The sequence below is a fragment of the Agelaius phoeniceus genome, chromosome 24 (genome assembly GCF_051311805.1).
Source record: "Agelaius phoeniceus isolate bAgePho1 chromosome 24, bAgePho1.hap1, whole genome shotgun sequence".
Taxonomy (NCBI): Eukaryota; Metazoa; Chordata; class Aves; order Passeriformes; family Icteridae; genus Agelaius; species Agelaius phoeniceus.
Genome location: NC_135288.1, coordinates 2,092,501 through 2,113,527, shown reverse-complemented (window position 1 = coordinate 2,113,527; position 21,027 = coordinate 2,092,501). Strand labels below are relative to the sequence as shown.

At 53.0% G+C, this 21,027-nt stretch overlaps 1 protein-coding gene across 4 annotated transcripts in view; it reads right to left on the bottom strand.

Moving 5' to 3' along the window:
* Window positions 1–21,027, bottom strand: part of RCC2 (regulator of chromosome condensation 2) — a 31,813-nt gene that overhangs the window by 7,905 nt on the left and 2,881 nt on the right. For all 4 annotated transcript variants that reach the window (XM_077190142.1, XM_077190144.1, XM_077190145.1 and 1 more), the window contains 7 exons: window positions 18,660–18,753; window positions 12,317–12,460; window positions 9,747–9,878; window positions 7,309–7,397; window positions 6,010–6,124; window positions 2,453–2,619; window positions 558–738 (listed from right to left, as the gene is read on the bottom strand). In XM_077190142.1, the coding sequence (XP_077046257.1) occupies window positions 558–738; window positions 2,453–2,619; window positions 6,010–6,124; window positions 7,309–7,397; window positions 9,747–9,878; window positions 12,317–12,460; window positions 18,660–18,753 (922 nt within the window). The remainder of the gene's footprint in view (window positions 1–557; window positions 739–2,452; window positions 2,620–6,009; window positions 6,125–7,308; window positions 7,398–9,746; window positions 9,879–12,316; window positions 12,461–18,659; window positions 18,754–21,027) is intronic.

Here is a 21,027-nt window from a genome sequence, read left to right as displayed (position 1 = left end):
CCCAAATCCCGTATCCCACCCATCTCGCTGCCACCCCCCCGGCATTCCCAGATCCCAGATCCCGTATCCCACCCATCTCACTGCCATTCCCCCAGCATTCCCATTATCCCAAATCCCATATCCCAGTCATCTCACTGCCATTCCCCCCTGGCATTCCCATATCCCAAACCCCGTATCCCACCCGTCTCACTGCTATCCCCTGCAGCATTCCCAGATCCCAAATCCCGTATCCCACCCATCTTGCTGCCATCCCCTGCAGCATTCCCAAATCCCAAACCCCGTATCCCACCCGTCTCACTGCTATCCCCTGCAGCATTCCCATATCCCAGATCCCGTATCCCACCCATCTCACCGCCCCCCCCCGGCATTCCCAGACCCCGTGTCCCATATCCCACCCATCTCACTGCCATCTCCCGCAGCATTCCCATATCCCGTATCCCATATCCCACCCATCTCACTGCTATTCCTCCCCAGCATTCCCATATCCCATATCCCAGATCCTGTATCCCACCCATCTCACCGCCCCCCCCCCCGGCATTCCCAGAGCCGTGTCGCACCGGTCTCGCTGACGGCGAAGGAGCAGGTGTATCCCGCGTAGATCTGGGCGGCACCGCGTCCCGGGAAGTCGAAGAGCTTCACCAGCCTGGGAACCATCTCGTCCTTCTGCTCCGCGTGGCCCAGGCGCCCGTAGCCACCAAAGCCCCAGGAGAACACGCGCTTCTGGGAATCCAGCACCAGCTGGGATGGGGACAGGAAAACAGCCTCAGAGATCCCAAATCCCAAACCCCAAACCCCAGGAGAACACGCGCTTCTGGGAATCCAGCACCAGCTGGGACAGGAAAACAGCCTCAGAGATCCCAAATCCCAAACCCCAAACCCCAGGAGAACACGCGCTTCTGGGAATCCAGCACCAGCTGGGATGGGGACAGGGAAAACAGCCTCAGAGATCCCAAATCCCAAACCCCAGATCCCAGATCCCAGATCCCAGATCCCAGGAGAACACGCGCTTCTGGGAATCCAGCACCAGCTGGGATGGGGAAAATGGCCTCAGAGATCCCAGATCCCAAACCCCAAACCCCTAATCCCAGGAGAACACGCGCTTCTGGGAATCCAGCACCAGCTGGGACGGGAAAACAGCCTCAGAGATCCCAAATCCCAAACCCCAGATCCCAGATCCCAGGAGAACATGCGCTTCTGGGAATCCAGCACCAGCTGGGATGGGGAAAACAGCCTCAGAGATCCCAGATCCCAAACCCCAAACCCCTGATCCCAGATCCCAAATCCCAAATGAACACGCGCTTCTGGGAATCCAGCACCAGCTGGGATGGAGACAGGGAAAACAGCCTCAGAGATCCCTAATCCCAGATCCCAAATCCCAGGAGAACACGTGCTTCTGGGAATCCAGCACCAGCCAGGATGGGGAAAACAGCCTCAGAGATCCCAAACCCCAAATCCCAGGAAAAGACATTCCTGGGAATCCAGCACCAGCTGGGATGGAGACAGGGAAAACAGCCTCAGAGATCCCAGATCCCAAACCCCAAATCCCAAACCCCAGGAAAAGACACGATTCTGGGAATCCAGCACCAGCTGGGAGAGAGGGAGCAGGGCCTCAGAGATCCCAAACCCCAAATCCCAGGAAAATACATTCCTGGGAATGCAGCCTCAGCTGGGATGGGGGAGCAGGGGCTGAGAGCTGCCCTCTCCCATTCCTGTCTTCTTCTTTCCATTCTCCTTCTCCCAGTCCCATTCCTGCTCTCTCATTCCTGCATCCATTCCCATTCCCATTCCCAAATCCCATATTCCCATTCCCATTATCCCACATTCCCACATTCCCATACCGTGTGGTTGGCCCTGCAGGCCATGTCCCTTACCCATTCCCATTATCCCAATCCCATTATCCCGATCCCACATTCCCATACCGTGTGGTTGGCCCCACAGGCCATGTCCCTGACCCATTCCCAATATCCCACATTCCCACATTCCTGTACCGTGTGGTTGGCCCCGCAGGCCACGTGCCTGACCCATTCCCATTATCCCAATCCCATTATCCCAATCCCACATTCCCGTACTGTGTGGTTGGCCCCACAGGCCATGTCCCTGACCCATTCCCAATATCCCAATCCCACATTCCTGTACTGTGTGGTTGGCCCCGCAGGCCACGTGCCTGACCCATTCCCATTATCCCAATCCCATTATCCCACATTCCCGTACCGTGTGGTTGGCCCCGCAGGCCACGTGCCTGACCCATTCCCATTATCCCAATCCCATTATCCCACATTCCCGTACCGTGTGGTTGGCCCCACAGGCCATGTCCCTGACCCATTCCCATTATCCCAATCCCACATTCCCACATTCCCACATTCCTGTACCGTGTGGTTGGCCCCGCAGGCCATGTCCCTGACCCATTCCCATTATCCCAATCCCATTATCCCACATTCCCACATTCCCGTACCGTGTGGTTGGCCCCGCAGGCCACGTCCCTGACCACGACGTTGGGCACGGGCAGCACCTGCCCGTCCTTGGTGCGCTCCACGAACAGCGCCACGCGCCGCGGCAGCAGCTCGCAGTCGTACTCGATGCGCTGCGCCCGCGCGATGAACTTCCCGTCGGAATTGTGGCCTGCAACGGGAACGGGGCACAGCAACCTGAGCGTCCTGTGGGGTCATCCCGGAGTGCCCTGATCCCATGGGGTCACCCCAAACTGCCCTGATCCCGCAGGGTGATCCTGAACTGCCCTGATCCTGCAGGGTGATCCCAATCCCACAGGGTGATCCTGAACTGCCCCGATCCCGCAGGGTGATCCTGAACTGCCCTGATCCTGCAGGGTGATCTCGATCCCGCAGGGTGATCCCGAACTGCCCCAATCCCGCAGGGTGATCCCAAACTGCCCTGATCCTGCAGGGTCATCCCGATCCCGCAGGGTGATCCCGAACTGCCCCAATCCCGCAGGGTCATCCTGAACTGCCCCGATCCCACAGGGTCATCCTGAACTGCCCTGATCCCACAGGGTGATCCCGATCCCACAGGGTGATCCCAAACTGCCCCGATCCCGCAGGGTCATCCCGATCCCGCAGGGTGATCCCGAACTGCCCCGATCTCATGGAGTCATTCTGAACCGCCCCATCCCAAGGGGTCATCCTAAACTTCCCTGACCCCACAGAGTGATCCTGAACTGCCCCCATCCCACGGGATGATCCCAAACTGCCCCCACTCCACGGGATGATCCCAAACCAGCCCTAATCCCACGGGATGATCCCATGGAATGATTCCAAATCCCGTACCCAGCTGGCCATACTCCGGCCACCCAAAGGAATACAGGTTCCCATGGGGTGATCCCAATTCCCATTCCCATGGGATGATCCCATAGATCCCAAATCCCACACCCAGCTGGCCGTACTCGGGACACCCAAAGGAATACAGGTTCCCATGGGGTGATCCCATAGGGTGATCCCATTCCCATGGGATGATCTCAAATCCCATTCCCATGGGATGGTCCCAAATCCTGTTCCCATGGGGTGATCCCATTCCCACGGGGTGATCCCATGGATCCCAAATCCCATACCCAGCTGGCCATACTCTGGCCACCTGAAGGAATAGAGATTCCCATGGGATGATCCCAAATCCCATTCCCATGGGATGATCCCATGGGGTGATCCCATAGATCCCAAATCCCATACCCAGCTGGCCATACTTGGGACACCCAAAGGAATACAGGCTCCCATGGGTGATCCCATTCCCACAGGATGATCCCAAATTCCATTTCTATGGGGTGATTCCACTCCCATGGGGTGATCCCAAATCCCGTACCCAGCTGGCCGGACTCGGGACACCCGAAGGAATACAGGTTCCCATGGGGTGATCCCAATCCCATGGGATGATCCCAAATCACATTCCCATGGGGTGATCCCATTCCCACAGGATGGTCCCAAATCCCATTACTATGGGGTGATCCCATGGATCCCAAATCCCGAACCCAGCTGGCCATACTCAGGGCACCCGAAGGAATACAGGCTCCCATGGGGTGATCCCATTCCCATGGGACGATCCCAAATCCCATTCCCATGGGATGATCCCATGGGGTGATCCCATAGATCCCAAATCCCATACCCAGCTGGCCATACTTGGGACACCCAAAGGAATACAGGCTCCCATGGGGTGATCCCATTCCCACAGGATGATCCCAAATTCCATTACTATGGGGTGATCCCATTCCCACGGGGTGATCCCATGGAATGATCCCAAATGCCGTACCCAGCTGGCCGGACTCGGGACACCCGAAGGAATACAGGTTCCCATGGGGTGATCCCATTCCCATGGGATGATCCCAAATCCCATTCCCATGGGGTGATCCCATTCCTACGGGGTGATCCCACAGGGTGATCCCATAGATCCCAAATCCCGTACCCAGCTGGCCATACTTGGGACACCCGAAGGAATACAGGTTCCCATGGGGTGATCCCATTCCCATGGGACGATCCCAAATCCCATTACTATGGGGTGATCCCATTCCCATGGGGTGATCCCATGGATCCCAAACCCCATACCCAGCTGGCCATACTCTGGCCACCTGAAGGAATACAGGTTCCCATGGGGTGATCCCATTCCCACGGGGTGATCCCATTCCCATGGGACGATCCCAAATCCCATTACTATGGGATGATTCCACTCCCATGGGATGATCCCAAATGCCGTACCCAGCTGGCCGTACTCGGGGCACCCGAAGGAATACAGGTTCCCATGGGGTGATCCCAATCCCATGGGATGATCCCAAATCCCACTACTATGGGGTGATCCCATTCCCACGGGGTGATCCCATTCCCATGGATCCTAAATCCCGTACCCAGCTGGCCGTACTCGGGTCACCCAAAGGAATACAGGCTCCCATGGGGTGATCCCATGGGATGATCCCATGGATCCCAAATCCCATACCCAGCTGGCCATACTTGGGGCACCCGAAGGAGTACAGGTTCCCATGGGGTGATCCCATTCCCACAGGATGATCCCAAATCCCATTCCCATGGGACGATCCCAAATCCCATTCCCATGGGATGATCCCACAGGGGGATCCCATGGATCCCAAATGCCGTACCCAGCTGGCCATACTTGGGACACTTGAAGGAATACAGGCTCCCATGGGGTGATCCCATTCCCATGGAATGATCCCAAATCCCATTCCCACAGGGTGATCCCATTCCCATGGGATGATCCCAAATGCCGTACCCAGCTGGCCGTACTCGGGGCACCCAAAGGAATACAGGTTCCCATGGGGTGATCCCAAATCCCATTCCCATGGGACGATCCCAAATCCCATTCCCATGGGGTGATCCCACAGGGTGATCCCATGGATCCCAAATCCTGTACCCCGCTGGCCATACTCGGGGCACCCGAAGGAATACAGGCTCCCATGGGGTGATCCCATTCCCATGGGATGATCCCAAATGCCGTACCCAGCTGGCCGTACTCGGGGCACCCAAAGGAATACAGGTTCCCATGGGGTGATCCCAAATCCCATGGGGTGATCCCAAATCCCATTCCCATGGGACGATCCCAAATCCCATTCCCATGGGATGATCCCACAGGGGGATCCCATGGATCCCAAATGCCGTACCCAGCTGGCCATACTTGGGACACTTGAAGGAATACAGGCTCCCATGGGGTGATCCCATTCCCATGGAATGATCCCAAATCCCATTCCCACAGGGTGATCCCATTCCCATGGGATGATCCCAAATGCCGTACCCAGCTGGCCGTACTCGGGGCACCCAAAGGAATACAGGTTCCCATGGGGTGATCCCAAATCCCATGGGGTGATCCCAAATCCCATTCCCATGGGATGATCCCAAATGCCGTACCCAGCTGGCCGTACTCGGGGCACCCGAAGGAATACAGGTTCCCATGGGGTGATCCCATTCCCATGGGATGATCCCAAATCCCATTCCCACGGGGTGATCCCATTCCCATGGGACGATCCCAAATCCCATTCCCATGGCATGATCCCAAATGCCGTACCCAGCTGGCCGTACTCGGGGCACCCGAAGGAATACAGGTTCCCCTTGCAGTCCATGACCATGCTGAACTCGGCCCCGCAGCCCAGCTTGGAGATCGGCTGCCCATTGTACAGGATCTGGGAAAAACCGGGAATGGGGTCAGGAAATCCGGGAAAACGGGATCAGAAAAACCGGGAAAATGGGAAAAGGGGATCAGAAAAACCGGGAAAATGGGATCAGAAATGCGGGAGAAGGGGGAAAATGGGGATCAGAAACACAGGAAAAGCCGGCAAAATGGGATCAGAAAAACCTGGAAAAAGGGGAAAAGGGGGATCAGAAACATGGGAAAAGCAGGGAAAATGGGATCAGAAAAGCCAGGAAAAATGGGGATCAGAGACACAGGAAAAGCCAGGAAAATGGGATCAGAAAAAAATGGAAAATGAGGATCAGAAATGCAGGAAAAGCTGGAAAATGGGATCAGAAAGGCCAGGAAAAAGGGGAAAAGGAGGATCAGAAACATGGGAAAAGCTGGGAAAATGGGATCAGAAAAGCCAGGAAAATGGGGATCAGAGACACAGGAAAAGCCAGGAAAATGAGATCAGAAAAACCTGGAAAAAGGGGAAAAGGGGGATCAGAAACATGGGAAAAGGGGATCAGAAAAGCCAGGAAAAATGGGGATCAGAAACACAGGAAAAGCCGGGAAAATGGGATCAGAAAAAGTTGGAAAATGGATCAGAAATGCCAGGAAAGGATCAGAAATGCAGGAAAAGCTGGAAAATGGGATCAGAAAGGCCAGGAAAAAGGAAAAAATGGGGAATTTCCATGGGAAATCCCTGATTGGCAGGAAAAATGGGATCAAGGACATGGGAAGAGCAGGTAAAAAGAGATCAGAAAAACATGGGAAAAGCAGGAAAAACAGGATCAGAGAAATGTGGGGAAAGGAGAATTTCCATGGGAAATCCTTGATCTGCGGGAAAAGCAGGAAAAACTGGATCACAAAACACAGGAAAAAGGAAAAAAGGGGAATTTTCCATTGGGAAACCCCTGACCTGCAGGAAAAGCTGGTAAAACAGGATCAAAAAATTTGGGAAACAGGAAAAAACAAAAGGAACTTCCATCAGAAAATCCCTAAAATCCTCAAAAATTCATTTCCAAATCCTGGTTTTTCCTCTCCCCACCGCACCTGTGAACAGCTCCTGGCTGGGAGGGAATTGTGCACCCTGAGGGGTTTTTAGGGAATTTGTCACTAAAAGCCCCAAAATCCCCGGATTTGCCCCAAAATCCCCGGATTTGCCCCAAATCCCGGGTTTGGGGTCCGTACCTGGGTGGGGCTGGGCACGGCGTCCGTTTGGTTCCCCAGCCCCAGCTGGCCCAGCTTGTTCTCCCCAAAGGCGAACACGGAGCCGCTCTCTGCGGGGAAAACGGGAATTCTGGGCGGAAAACTGGGATTTTGGGACCGTTCTCCCAGAATTCGGGGGCAAAAGGAGCAGATTTGGGGGAAAAGGGGCGGATTTTGAAGGAAAAGGGGTGGATTTGGGGGGAAAAAAGGGATGATTTTGGGGCAGTTATCCCAGAATTTGGAGCAAAATGGGCAGATTTAGGGGCAGTTTTCCCAGATTTTTGGGGAAAAAGGGGTGGATTTGAGACAAAAAGGGTGGATTTTGGGGGTGAAAGGGGAGGATTTGGGGCAGTTTTCCTGGGATTTGGGGGATGAAATGGGGTGGATTTGGGGCAGTATTCCCAGGAAAGGAGTGGATTTGGTGCAGCTTTCCCAGGATCAGAGGAGTTTCCTGGGATGGGGCAGGTTCCCAGGATTGGGCCATTGCCTGGGATTCAGTGCAGTTTCCTGGGATCTGCCCCAGTGTCCCAGGATCCAGCCCCTTTCCCCAGGATCCAGCCCCATATCCTGGGATCCAGCCCCGTTTCCCCAGGATCCAGGGCCATTTCCCAGGATCCAGGGCTGTGTCCTGGGATCCAGCCCCATTTTCCAGGATCCAGCCCCGTTTCCCCAGGATCCATGGCCGTGTCCCCAGGATCCAGGGCCATTTTCCAGAATCCAGCCCCGTGTCCCAGGATCCAGGGCCCCGTGTCCCCAGGATCCAGCCCCGTTTCCCGGGATCCAGGGCCGTTCCCCAGGATCCAGGGCCCCGTTTCCCAGGATCCAGGGCCATTTTCCAGGACCCAGGGCCCCGTTTCCCCAGGATCCAGCCCCATTTCCCTGGGGCCCATATCTCAGGATCCAGCCCCGTGTCCCAGGATCCAGGGCCCCGTTTCCCAGGATCCAGGGCCCCATTTCCCAGGATCCAGGGCCCCGTTTCCCAGGATCCAGCCCCATTTCCCAGATCCAGCCCTGTGTCCCGGATCCAGGGCCCCGTTTCCCGGATCCAGGCCCCGTTTCCCAGGATCCAGCCCCGTTTCCCGGGATCCAGCCCCATTTCCCAGATCCAGCCCCGTGTCCCGGATCCAGGGCCCCATTTCCCGGATCCAGGGCCATTTCCCAGGATCCAGGGCCATTTCCCAGGATCCAGGGCTGTGTCCTGGGATCCAGCCCCATTTTCCAGGATCCAGCCCCATTTCCCCAGGATCCATGGCCGTGTCCCCAGGATCCAGGGCCATTTTCCAGAATCCAGCCCCGTGTCCCAGGATCCAGGGCCCCGTGTCCCCAGGATCCAGCCCCGTTTCCCGGGATCCAGGGCCGTTCCCCAGGATCCAGGGCCCCGTTTCCCAGGATCCAGGGCCATTTTCCAGGACCCAGGGCCATGTCCCCAGGATCCAGCCCCATTTCCCTGGGGCCCATATCTCAGGATCCAGCCCCGTTTCCCAGATCCAGGGCCCCGTTTCCCAGGATCCAGCCCCGTGTCCCGGGATCCAGCCCCATTTCCCAGGATCCAGGGCCATTTCCCCAGGATCCAGCCCCGTTTCCCAGGATCCAGGGCCCTGTTTCCCAGGATCCAGCCCCGTTTCCCCAGGATCCAGGGCCCCGTTTCCCAGGATCCAGGGCCATTTCCCAGGATCCAGCCCCTTTCCCCAGGATCCAGCCCCATATCCTGGGATCCAGCCCCATATCCTGGGATCCAGCCCCGTTTCCCCAGGATCCAGTCCCGTGTCCCAGGATCCAGGGCCATTTCCCAGGATCCAGGGCTGTGTCCTGGGATCCAGCCCCATTTTCCAGGATCCAGCCCCGTTTCCCCAGGATCCATGGCCGTGTCCCCAGGATCCAGGGCCATTTTCCAGGATCCAGCCCCGTTTCCTGGGATCCAGCCCCGTCTCCTTGGGGCCCATGTCTCAGGATCCAGGGCTGTTTCCCAGGATCCAGGGCTGTTTCCCAGATCCAGGGCCCCATTTCCCGGGATCCAGCCCCGTGTCCCAGTATCCAGCCCCTTTTCCCAGGATCCAGGGCCGTTCCCCAGGATCCAGGGCCGTTCCCCAGGATCCAGGGCCCCGTTTCCCCAGGATCCAGGGCCATTTTCCAGGACCCAGGGCCCCGTTTCCCAGGATCCGGCCCCGTTTCCCAGGATCCAGGGCCCCGTTTCCCAGTATCCAGCCCCGTTTCCCGGATCCAGGGCCCCGTTTCCCGGATCCAGCCCCATTTCCCAGGATCCAGCCCCGTTTCCCGGATCCAGCCCCATTTCCCAGATCCAGCCCCGTTTCCCAGATCCAGCCCCATTTCCCAGATCCAGCCCCGTTTCCCAGATCCAGCCCCATTTCCCAGGACCCAGGGCCGTTTCCCGGATCCAGGCCCCGTGTCCCGGTCGGTACCGGTCAGTGCCAGGGTGTGGTTCCGCCCGCAGGCGGCCGCCACGATGGCCTCGCTGCCCAGGGCCTCGATCGGCCGCGGCGCCTCCACGCGCTTCGTGTCCCCGTGGCCCAGCTGCCCCTTCTCGTTCCGCCCTGTGGTACCCCAAAAACCCCCGAGTCACAGGGGCTCCCTCTGATCCCGGAATCCCAGGGGGGTTTCCTTTGATCCCATTATCCCAGGGGTTCCCTCGGATCCCGGAATCCCAGGGAGTTCCCACTGGTCCCGCTACCCCTGGGGTTTCCTCTGATCCCAGAATCCCAACGGTTCCCTCTGATCCCAGAATCCCAGGGGAGTTTCCTTTGATCCCATTATCCCAGGGGTTCCCTCTGATCCCTGAATCCCAAGGGTTCCCTCTAATCCCAGAATCCCAGGGGAGTTTCCTTTGATCCTGGAATCCCAGGGGTTCCCTTGGATCCCGGAATCCCAGGGGAGTTCCCACTGGTCCTGCTACCCCTGGGGTTCCCTCTGATCCCAGAATCCCAAGGGTTCCCTCTGATCCCAGAATCCCAGCGGGGTTTCCTTTGATCCTGGAATCCCAGGGGTTCCCTCTGATCCCGTTATCCCAGGGGTTCCCTCTGATCCCAGAATCCCAGGGGTTTCTGGCTGATCCTGTTATCCCAGGGGTTCCCAATGACCCCGCTCTCCCAGGGGGGTTCCCAGTACAGATCCCATTATCCCAGCCCAGTTCCTGGGACGGATCCCGCTCTCCCAGCCTGCTTCCCAGGATGGATCCCATTATCCCAGGCCAGTTCCCAGGATGGATCCCATTATCCCAGCCTGGTTTCAGGGATGGATCCCATCACCCCAAGGAGGTTCCCCGGCTGACCCCATTATCTTGGGAGGGTTCTTGGGATGGGTTCTGCTCTCCCAGCCAGGTTCCCGGGATGGATCCCACTATCCCAGGGGGGTTCCCCAGCTGACCCCATTATCCCAGGGGGGTTCCCTGGATGGATCCTGCTCTCCTGGGGGGGTTCCCTGGATGGATCCCATTATCCCAGCCCAGTTCCCAGGGGGGTTCCCGCTCTCCCAGCCTGGTTCCCAAGATGGATCCCACTATCCCAAGGGGGTTCCCCGGCTGACCCCATTATCCCAGGGGGGTTCCCTGGATGGATCCCACTCTCCCAGCCGTGCTCCCGGGATGGCTCCCACTATCCCAGCCAGGTTCCCCGGATAGATCCCACTATCCCAGCCAGGTTCCCAGGATGGATCCCACTCTCCCAGCCAGGTTCCCGGGATGGATCCCATTATCCCAGCCAGGCTCCCGGGATGGATCCCACTCTCCCAGCCAGGTTCCCCGGGATGGATCCCATTATCCCAGCTGGGTTCCCTGGATGGATCCCACTATCCCAGCCTGGTTCCCGGGATGGATCCCATTATCCCAGCCAGGTTCCCAGTACAGATCCCATTATCCCAGCCAGGTTCCCAGGATAGATCCCCCTCTCCCAGCCGGGTTCCCCGGATGGATCCCATTATCCCAGCCTGGTTCCCCGGATGGATCCCATTATCCCAGCCAGGTTCCTGGGTGGATCCCACTATCCCAGCCTGGTTCCCCGGATGGATCCCCCTCTCCCAGCCTGGTTCCTGGGATGGATCCCATTATCCCAGCCAGGCTCCCTGGATGGATCCCATTATCCCAGCCTGGTTCCCAAGATGGATCCCACTATCCCAAGGGGGTTCCCCAGCTGACCCCATTATCCTGGGAGGGTTCCCTGGATGGATCCCATTATCCCAGCCAGGTTCCCGGGATGGATCCCGCTCTCCCAGCTGGGTTTCCAGGATGGATCCCGCTCTCCTGGAGGGTTCCCCGGATGGATCCCATTATCCCAGCCAGGTTTCCCAGATGGATCCCGCTCTCCCAGCCGGGTTTCCCGGATGGATCCCACTCTCCCAGGGGGGTTCTCTGGATGGATCCCATTATCCCAGCCAGGTTCCCAGGATGGATCCCACTCTCCCAGCCTGGTTCCCCGGATGGATCCCGCTATCCTGTGGGGGGGGGTCCTGGGATGGATCCAGCTATCCCAGGGAGGTTCCCCAGCTGACCCCATTATCCTGGGAGGGTTCCCGGGATGGATCCCATTATCCTGGGAGGGTTCCCGGGATGGATCCCGCTCTCCCAGCCAGGTTCCCCGGATGGATTCCATTATCCCAGCCCGGCTCCCTGGATGGATCCCATTATCCCAGCCAGGTTCCCAGGATGGATCCCGCTCTCCCAGCCAGGTTCTCTGGATGGATCCCGCTCTCCCAGGGGCGTTCCCAGGATGGATCCCATTATCCCAGCCAGGTTCCCAGGATGGATCCCATTATCCCAGCCAGGTTCTCTGGATGGATCCCGCTCTCCCAGGGGCGTTCCCAGGATGGATCCCGCTCTCCCAGCCTGGTTCCCTGGATAGATCCCCCTCTCCCAGCCGTGTTCCCGGGATGGCTCCCACTATCCCAGCCAGGTTCCCTGGATGGATCCCATTATCCCAGCCTTGTTCCCAGGATGGATCCCCCTCTCCCAGCCGGGTTTCCCTGGATGGATCCCGCTCACCCCAGCTCCAGAGCTTGCCCTCGGCCGTGATCAGGAGGCTGTGGGCGGCGCAGGGCCCCGACACCACCGAGCGCACGCGCAGCCCCCCCAGGCTCCCGTAGCGGTGAGGCCCCCACAGGTTCTGGCCCAGGTTCCGGTACGCCGCTGGAAAACACCGGGAAGGAGCGCGGGATCAGCGCCCGGAAACGCGGCCGGGAAAAGAGAGGGATGGGAAAAGCAGCTGGGAAAAGAACAGTCTGGGAAAATAGTACGGGAAATAATCCAGAAAATAATCCAGGAAAATCATTCGAGAACATCCGGGAAAATCATCCAGAAAAATTATCTGGGAATACCGGGGAAATAATCTGGGAAAATCCAGGAAAATCATCTGGGAATACCGGGAAAATAATCCGGGAAAATAATCTGGGAAAATCCAGGAAAATCATCTGGGAATACTGGGAAAATCATCTGGGAAAATCCAGGAAAATCATCTGGGAATATCCAGAAAAATCATCTGGGAATACTGGTAAAATAATCTGGGAAAATCCAGGAAAATCATCTGGGAATACCGGGAAAATAATCCGGGAAAATCCAGGAAAATCATCTGGGAATATCCAGAAAAATCATCTGGGAATACTGGGAAAATCATCTGGGAAAATCCAGGAAAATCATCTGGGAATATCCAGAAAAATCATCTGGGAATACTGGGAAAATAATCTGGGAAAATCATCTGGGAAAATCATCTGGGAAAATCCAGGAAAATTCAGGAAAATCGTCTGGGAAAACCCAGGAAAATAATCTGGGAATATACAGAAAAATCATCTGGGAATACTGGGAAAATAATCTGGGAAAATCCAGGAAAATCATCTGGGAAAATTCAGGAAAATCATTTGGGAAAATCCAGGAAAATCATTTGGGAAAATCCAGGAAAATAATACAGGAAAATCTGGGAAAATTATCCTGGAAAACCCAGGAAAATAATCTGGGAACATCAGTGATAAAAATCATCTGGGAATACTGGGAAAATAATCTGGGAAAATCCAGGAAAATCATCTGGGAAAATCATCTGAGAAAATCTGGGAAAATTCAGGAAAATCATCTGGGAAAATCCAGGAAAATAATACAAGAAAATCTGGGAAAATTATCCTGGAAAACCCAGGAAAATAATCTTGAAAAATCTGGGAAAATCGGCCATAAAGATCATCTGGCAATACTGGGAAAATAATCCAGGAAAATCCAGAAAAAAATCAGGAAAATCATCTGGGAAAATCCAGGAAAATAATACAGAAACATCTGGGAAAATCAGCCAGGAAAATCATCTGGGAAAATATCCAGAAAAATAATACAGGAAAATCTGGGAAAATCATCCAGGAAAACCTGGGAAAATAACCCAGGAAAATAATCTGGGAATACTGGGAAAATCTAGGAAAGTAATGCAGGAAAATCAACCAGGAAAATCATCTGGGAATACTGGGAAATCCAGGAAAATCATTCAGGAATATCCAGGAAAATGATCAGGGAAAATCCAGGAAAATCATCCCAGAAAATCATCTGGGAAATCTGGGAATACTGGGAAAATCCTCTGGGAAAATCATCCTGGAAAACCCAGGAAAATCTGGGAAAATCATCCTGGAAAATCCAGGACAATCATCCAGGAAAATAATCCAGGAAATTCTGGGAAAATAACCCAGGAAAATCATCTGGGAATACTGGGAAAATCCAGGAAAATCATTCAGGAATATCCAGGAAAATCTAGGAAAATGATCAGGGAAAATCCAGGAAAATGATCCCAGAAAATCATCTGGGAAATCTGGGAATACCGGGAAAATCATCTGGGAAAATCATCCTGGAAAACCCAGGAAAATCTGGGAAAATCATCCAGGAAAATCATCCAGGAAAATCATCCAGGAAAATCCAGGACAATCATCCAGGAAAAGAATCCAGGAAACTCTGGGAAAACCAACCAGGAAAATAATCTGGGAATACTGGGAAAATCTAGGAAAGTAATGCAGGAAAATCAACTAGGAAAATCATCTGGGAATACTGGGAAATCCAGGAAAATCATTCAGGAATATCCAGGAAAATGATCAGGGAAAATCCAGGAAAATCATCCCAGAAAATCATCTGGGAAATCTGGGAATACCTGGAAAATCATCCAGGAAAATCATCCTGGAAAACCCAGGAAAATCTGGGAAAATCATCCAGGAAAATCTGGGAAAATCATCCTGGAAAATCCAGGACAATCATCCAGGAAAAGAATCCAGGAAACTCTGGGAAAATAACCCAGGAAAATAATCTGGGAATACTGGGAAAATCTAGGAAAGTAATCCAGGAAAATGAATTAGGAAAATCATCTGGGAATACTGGGGAAATCCAGGAAAATCATTCAGGAATATCCAGGAAAATCTAGGAAAATCCAGGAAAATCATCCCAGAAAATCATCTGGGAAATCTGGGAATACCGGGAAAATCATCCAGGAAAATCATCTGAGAAAATCATCTGAGAAAATCTGGGAAAATTCAGGAAAATCACCTGGGAAAATCATCCTGGAAAACCCAGGAAAATCTGGGAAAATCATCCTGGAAAATCCAGGACAATCATCCAGGAAAATCTGGGAAAATAACCCAGGAAAATCATCTGGGAATACTGGGAAAATCCAGGAAAATCATTCAGGAATATCCAGGAAAATCTAGGAAAATGATCAGGGAAAATCCAGGAAAATCATCTGGGAAACCTGGGAATATTCAGGAAAATCACCTGGGAAAATCATCCTGGAAAACCCAGGAAAATCTGGGAAAATCATCCTGGAAAATCCAGGACAATCATCCAGGAAAAGAATCCAGGAAACTCTGGGAAAATAACCCAGGAAAATCATCTGGGAATACTGGGAATACCAGGAAAATAATCCAGGAAAATCATCCTGGAAAATCTGGGAAAATCATCCAGGAAAATAATCCAGGAAATTCTGGGAAAATAACCCAAGAAAACCTGGGAAAACCAACCAGGAAAATCATCTGGGAATACTGGGGAAATCCAGGAAAATCATTCAGGAATATCCAGGAAAATCTAGGAAAATGATCAGGGAAAATCCAGGAAAATCATCCCAGAAAATCATCTGGGAAATCTGGGAATACCGGGAAAATCATCCAGGAAAATCATCTGGGAAAATCATCCTGGAAAACCCAGGAAAATCTGGGAAAATCATCCTGGAAAATCTGGGAAAATAACCCAGGAAAATCATCTGGGAATACTGGGAAAATCTAGGAAAGTAATGCAGGAAAATCCAGGAGAATCAACTAGGAAAATCATCTGGGAATACTGGGGAAATCCAGGAAAATCATTCAGGAATATCCAGGAAAATGATCAGGGAAAATCCAGGAAAATCATCTGGGAAATCTGGGAATATTCAGGAAAATCACCTGGGAAAATCATCCTGGAAAACCCAGGAAAATCTGGGAAAATCATCCAGGAAAATCTGGGAAAATAACCCAGGAAAATCATTCAGGAATATCCAGGAAAATCTAGGAAAATGATCAGGGAAAATCCAGGAAAATGATCCCAGAAAATCATCTGGGAAATCTGGGAATACCGGGAAAATCCTCTGGGAAAATCGCTGGGACAATCCCCAGGATTCCCTCAGGAATTGAGGGTGGATTTGGGGACAGAGCCAGGAAATGGGGACAAACCCACAGGGGGGGGGCACAGCAGGGCCGGGGCACCCAAACCTGCCCCAATTAACGAGTTCTTAATTAATGAACTTTCCAGGCATCCCTAACGAGCAGCGCTGGTGCCTCCCAAATTCAGGCCCCAAATTAAAACCTGAAACTGTGACTCCGCCCCCAGCTCGTTCATTTTAAACATTAATTAATTTAAATGCTAATTTTTAATATTCATTAATTAGGTCCCCTGAAAAGAAGGATATAATTAGTGAGCTGAAAATGAAGCAGAGGTTTAATTTGGCAGAGCTGGCGCCCCTCAAACCTGCCCCAATTAAGGGGTGAAACTGTGGCTCCTCCCCAGTAATTAATGAAAATAATTAATTAGAAATAGATAAAAATAATCAGGAAAATGAATGGAGTATTAAAGATTCCAACTAAACCGAGTTTTCATTTTCCTTTGCCACAGGTCTGGTGCACCCCAAATTACTGCATCAAACTGTGTCTCCTCCCTAATTAACCAGCTTTAAAAATTAATTAGATATTAATATCAATTAAATAAATACACATGAAAAGAAAGAGATCAATTGATGAACTATAAATGCATCCAAAAGAAGCAAAATTTGGCTTTGCAGCAGAGCTGGTGCCCCTCAAACCTGCCCCAATTAAGGGGTGAAACTGAGGCTCCTCCCCAGTAATTAATGACAATAATTAATTAGAAATAGATAAAAATAATCAGGAAAATGAATGGAGTATTAAAGATTCCAACTAAACCGAGTTTTCATTTTCCTTTGCCACAGGTCTGGTGCACCCCAAATTACTGCATCAAACTGTGTCTCCTCCCTAATTAACCAGCTTTAAAATTAATTAGATATTAATAGCAATTAAATAGAAACCCATGAAAAGAAAGAGATTAATTGATGAACTATAAATGCATCCAAAAGAAGCAAAATTTGGCTTTGCAGCAGAGCTGGTGCCCCCTCAAACCTGCTCCAATTAAGGGGTGAAACTGAGGCTCCTCCCCCAGTTAATTAATTGATTAATTAATTAATTAGAACTACATAAAACCAATCAAAATTAATGAATTATAAATGCATCAGAAATAACCAAAGCCCTGATTTGGCTCTGCTGGACACCCAAATTCTGCCCCAAAGTGCGAGATGCCACTCAAGGTCATTAATTACAAATTAACATTAATTAATCACACCGCCAAGAATGAGGGCCCTGCTCTGCCCCAATTCATAATTAACAGCAATAATCACCCCTTAATGAGGCCTTACCCTGCCCCGAAACATTCACTGGTTGCTAATTAATACCAATTAATCACAGCCATTAGTGAGCCCCTATCCTGTCCCAAAATGTTCATTGATTACTAATTAATACCAATTAATCACAGCCATTAGTGAGCCCCTATCCCGTCCCAAAATGTTCATTGATTACTAATTAATACCAATTAATCACAGCCATTAGTGAGCCCCTACCCTGTCCCAAAATGTTCATTGATTACTAATTAATACCAATTAATCACAGCCATTAGTGAGCCCCTATCCTGTCCCAAAATGTTCACTGATTACTAATTAATACCAACTAATTAATTGATCAGCCATGAACAAGCCCCTACCCTGTCCCAAAATGTTCATTGATTACTAATTAATACAAATTAATCACAGCCATTAGTGAGCCCCTACCCTGCCCCAAACCTTTCATTGATTACTAATTGATACCAATTAATTAATTGTCTATTAAGGACCTCTACCCTGCCCCAGAACATTTCTTAATTACTAATTAACCTCAAATCAATACCAATTAATCCCAGCCATTAATGTGGCCCTACCCTGCCCCAAACCCTTCATTGATTACTAATTAACCCAAAGTAATCAGCTATTAATGAGCCCCTGCCCTGCCCCAAACCATTCATTGATTACTAATTAATACCAATTAATCCCAGCCATTAATGAGCCCCTACCCTGCCCCAAACCATTCATTAATGACTAATTAACAGCCATTAATTAACCAGCCCTCCCCTGCCCCACACCACTCATTAATGACTAATTAACCAGTTAATTAGCCAGCCCTACCCTGCCCCTCATGGCTCATTAATGACTAATTAACCAGTTCATTAGTTAATGAGCCAGCCCTACCCTGCCCCTCATGGTTCATTAATGACTAATTAAGCAGTTCATTAGTTAATGAGCCAGCCCTCCCCTGCCCCTCATGGTTCATTAATGACTAATTAAGCAGTTCATTAGTTAATGAGCCAGCCCTACCCTGCCCCTCATGGTTCATTAATGACTAATTAACCAGTTCATTAGTTAATGAGCCAGCCCTACCCTGCCCCACATGGTTCATTAATGACTAATTAACCAGTTCATTAGTTAATTAGCCAGCCCTCCCCTGCCCCTCATGCTTCATTAATGACTAATTAAGCAGTTCATTAGTTAATGAGCCAGCCCTCCCCTGCCCCTCATGGTTCATTAATGACTAATTAAGCAGTTCATTAGTTAATGAGCCAGCCCTCCCCTGCCCCACATGGTTCATTAATGACTAATTAACCAGTTCATTAGTTAATGAGCCAGCCCTCCCCTGCCCCTCATGGTTCATTAATGACTAATTAAGCAGTTCATTAGTTAATGAGCCAGCCCTCCCCTGCCCCTCATGGTTCATTAATGACTAATTAAGCAGTTCATTAGTTAATGAGCCAGCCCTACCCTGCTGCTTGGGCACCTCCTTGCGGCCAATCAGGTCCCAGTTGGTGGCACCGAAGATCAGGAGCTGCCCCCGGCTCTTGGAGCCCTCGAGCTTCTGTGGGGACACGGGGACATCAGGGACATGGGGACATGGGGGGACATCAAGGGACATCAGGGGATATCAGGGACATGGGGACATCAGGGACATCAGGGGATATCAGGGACATGGGGACATCAGGGACATGGGGGGACATGGGGGGACATCAGGGGACATCAGGGACATCAGGGGACATCAGGGACATGGGGACATCAGGGGATGTCAGGGACATGGGGGATATCAGGGGACATCAGGGGATGTCAGGGGATGTCAAGGACATCAGGGGATGTCAGGGACATGGGGACATCAGGGGACACTGGGGACACTGGGGACATGGGGACATCAGGGGATGTCAGGGGACATCAGGGACATGGGGACATCAGGGACATGGGGACATCAAGGGACATGGGGACATCAGGGCACATCAGGGACATCAGGGACATGGGGACATCAGGGGACATCAGGGACATGGGGGATATCAGGGGATGTCAGGGACATGGGGGATATCAGGGGACATCAGGGGACATGGGGGACATCAGGAGACATGGGGACATCAAGGGACATCAGGAGACATAGGGACATCAGGGGACATAAGGGACATGGGGACATGAGGACACTGGGGACATGGGGGACATCAGGGACATCAGGGACATTGGGGACATCAGGGACATGGGGACATCAAGGGACATCAGGGACATGGGGACACTGGGGACATGAGAACATCAGGGGACATGGGGACATCAAGGGACATGGGGGACATCAGGGGACATCAGGGGACGTCAGGGGACATCGGGGACATCAGGGACATGGGGACATCAGGGACACTGGGGACATCAGGGACAGAGGGACACGGGGACATGAGCACATCAGGGGAATCAGGGGACATGGGGGACATCAGGGACACTGGGGACATGGGCACATCAGGGGACATCAGGGGACATGGGGGATATGGGGACATGGGGACATGGGGGATACAGGGACGTTGGGACAGGGGGACACAGGGACATCAGGGATATGGGGACAGGGGGACATCAGCGACAGGGGGACACAGGGGACATGGGGACTTAGGAATGGGAGGCCATGGAAGACTTTGGGGGTGAGTGGGATGCTGGGGACATTGTGGGACATCAGGGCTGTGGGGGACATGGGGGATACTGGGGACATTGTGGGACATCAGGGATGTGGGGGACATGGGGGACATTGGGGACATTGTGGGAGACAGGGGGGACATGGAGACATCAGGGATGTGGGGACCTGGGGACACTGGGGACATTGAGGGTGGGACACAGGACATTGGGGACATTGGGGATGGGAGGGACACGGGACATCGGGGACATCAGCAAGGGGGGAAGATGTGGGGAATGTGAGGGACCTTGGGGTCATCTGGGACAGGGACCTGGGGACAGAAGGAGCAGCAGGGCTGGGGAGGACGTGGGGGACACTGGGGATGTAGAGGACACAGGGGACGTGGGGGACATTGAGGGTGTGGGGGACACAGGGGACATTGGGGGTGCAGAGGGGATGTGGGGGACACTGGGGACAGAGCCAGCAGGGACATGGGGACAGCAGGGACATGGGGGCAATAACGGGGTGCTGAAAGGGCAGCAGTGGGGTGGGATGGGGGTCAGGGGCTGCAGTGGGGTTTGGGGTGCAATGGGATGGAATTTGGGGTGCAGTGGGGCAGGATGGGGGTCAGGGGCTGCAGTGGGGTTTGGGGTGCAATGGGATGGAATTTGGGGTGCAGTGGGGCGGGATGGGGTCAGGGGCTGCAGTGGGGTTTGGGGTGCAGTGGGGCGGGATGGGGGTCAGGGGCTGCAGTGGGGTTTGGGGTGTATTAGGGGTGGAACATCAGGTACAAGGGGGGCACAGTGGGGGTGTATAAAGGGCACAATAGGGGCACAGTAGGTCCAAGGGGTGCAGTGGGGGTGTGCAATGGGGCACAATGGGGACACTGGGGGTGTATAAAGGGGCACAATGGGGGCACAATGGGGGCACAGTGGGGGTGTATAAAGGGGTACAAAAGGGGCACAGTAGGTCCAAGGGGTGCAGTGAGGGTGTGCAATGGGGCACAATGGGGACACTGGGGGTGTATAAAGGGGCACAATAGGGGCACAGTAGGTCCAAGGGGTGCAGTGGGGGTGTGCAATGGGGCACAATGGGGACACTGGGGGTGTCTCATGCGGCACAACAGGAACACAGTGAGGGTGTATAAAGGGGCACAATGGCAGCACAGTGGGGGTGTGTAATGGGGCACAGTAGGGGCATGTATGGGGCACAATAAGGACACAATGG